The sequence below is a fragment of the Condylura cristata genome, unplaced genomic scaffold (assembly GCF_000260355.1).
Source record: "Condylura cristata isolate star-nosed mole 26May11 unplaced genomic scaffold, ConCri1.0 scaffold00011, whole genome shotgun sequence".
Classification (NCBI taxonomy): domain Eukaryota; kingdom Metazoa; phylum Chordata; class Mammalia; order Eulipotyphla; family Talpidae; genus Condylura; species Condylura cristata.
This window is the reverse complement of record NW_004567112.1, coordinates 3,188,050-3,190,115: the sequence shown is the minus strand read 5'-3', so window position 1 is coordinate 3,190,115 and position 2,066 is coordinate 3,188,050. Positions and strand designations below refer to the sequence as shown.

General features: G+C 59.8%; 1 protein-coding gene across 3 annotated transcripts in view; it reads right to left on the bottom strand.

Moving 5' to 3' along the window:
* CPXM2 (carboxypeptidase X (M14 family), member 2) overlaps positions 1-2,066 on the bottom strand; it is a 77,879-nt gene that overhangs the window by 17,720 nt on the left and 58,093 nt on the right. For all 3 annotated transcript variants that reach the window (XM_012723886.1, XM_012723884.1, XM_012723885.1), the window contains exon 7: positions 1,800-1,888. In XM_012723886.1, coding sequence (XP_012579340.1) covers positions 1,800-1,888 — 89 coding nt within the window. The remainder of the gene's footprint in view (positions 1-1,799; positions 1,889-2,066) is intronic.

The window sequence follows — 2,066 nt, the reverse complement described above, 5'->3', positions numbered from 1 at the left end:
CCCAGCCCCCCCCCACCCCCCCACAGGCCCAGGCGCCCAGCCCCACCCAGACACTGGGTCTCCCTTCTGCCTGGAGAGTTCCCCTGAGCCCTCTGCCTGTTCTCCCAGTACCCTCTGAGGGCACCCCCTCCCTGGACAATGGTCGCGCCCCCCTCCCTGGACTATGGTCATCAGCTCAACCCCCAGAGGTCCAAGACTGGTTCTGGAGATCCAGAGCCCCACCTCCCCCTGGATCCCACAGCTCTGGCGGGAGGGAGGGTCGCCAGCTGTCACCCGCAGGGGCCCTGAGTTCTGCAGCCAGAGAGTGCTACAGCACTTTTCCCTGCCTGGGGAGGGACCCCCCGAAGTTGAGATACTTAAAGAGCTCTGGACTGCCTGTGCCACTGCTCACTTCAAACGCACCCAGATATATTGCTTTTGACATCAATTGCCCCAGCCCCGCAGCCTGGAGGCACAGAGTTGATCCTGGTGTAGTGTCTGAACCCAGAGAGATGTCCTGAGGTGTCCAGGGAGCAGAGCTGGGCTGACTCGCAAGTGTTCCATGAGGCGGAGCAGAGGGCAGGCGTATAAATACCCCGAAATGTGGAGCAGCGGGATGAGTCACGCTGCTCGCGTCCAAACACATTATCCCGGTTTCTGAGAGCAAGACAGCAAGATGCTCTCTTTAGCACATCCCACCTCCAAGTCTGTGCTCACAGGGGTCTGGAAGCCGCGTGTGCAGCTCTCAGGCTCCATGGCGGGGAGACAAGCCAGGGACCTGACTCCTGCGATGGGCTCTCTGCTCGGCCTTGCCGCTGGGGCTTCAGAAGTCTCCACCCTGGCGCTGGGTGGCGGACCCAGGGGCCCTGACCCTGGGCCAGTTCACAGGTTCGCCCCCAGCACCAGCAGCCCTGACCCTGGGCCAGTTCACGTGAAGCCTTGCTGTGTGAGTTCAGCTCTCTGCTTTGCCTCTTCAAACCAAGTCTTCAAGAGTGAAGGCTGCTCACTTGCAGAAAGTCTCCATCGGGGTGGGGGGCGAACGCTGGACAAGCACGCGGCACAGGGCTGACCTTCGGCTTGTCCGGAGCAGCCCGTCCTGTCCCTCTGCGCCTGTGCGCAGCCAGCGGCCCCGAGCCACCTGGCTTCTGTGTTGGTCTGGGGACTCTCACTGCTTCTCACTGAAGTGCTCAGCACCCCGAGCTCAGTCAGTGTTCTGAGCCCGGCTGCGCATTAGAATCTCCAGGAGAGCTTTGACAAATTAGACCCCAGGCCCTTCTCCTCTAGATTCTTCTTCGACTGGCCTGTGGAGGAGCTCGAATACAGATATTCTTCCAGATTTCCCGCAGTGACGCTAACAGGCAACTAAGATCAAGAGTCAGAGAGCGGGAACAGAGGTAGTGTTAGTCTCGGTGACTCAGTTTCCCCATCAGTCGCACAAGGCTGAAGCAGACCCTGCCCCTGGAGCATGGGCCAGGTGAGTTGAAGGTGCAGGTTGCTCTCCGCTCTTGTCGCTTGATTGTTTTCCCAGACGCTGTGCACACCTACTTCCCTCAAGCCCACGGCGATCCCTGAGAGCCAGAACCAGGACTCAGAGGAGCCTGGGTTCAAATTCTGCTTGGCCGCCTTCTGGGAGGGAGCCGCGCTCTGGCATCCCGGCTCCCCAGGAGATATTCTCCACCTTGAAACCACAAGCAAGCCATGGGGCTGCAAACCATGGGGCTCACTTAGCTCTGTACCCCAACATACCACCCTAACTTCCGGGAAATAAGAGGAGCCACATGAGCCCCCAGACATTGCTCGGTGGCGGAGTCGGGCCTCACCTGGCGCATTTCCTTGTAGCTGTGGTGCTTGAAATCCAGGTCGTCCGTGGTGGTCATTTCGTTCCGCCGGTGGTAGTAGTTATTGGGGTCTGGGAATAGAAACAGGTTTTGGGGTCACTTCCTGCTGGCCTGGCCCTTGAGGCCGCTCTGTTGTGCCAGACTCAGGTGGGGACACAGAGCAGCTGGAGGGTGCCAACATTCGTCCCACTTGGGGTGGCCACGGTTGGGCTGCTGGGAGACGCAGCGGAATACGTAGAAAATCAGAAC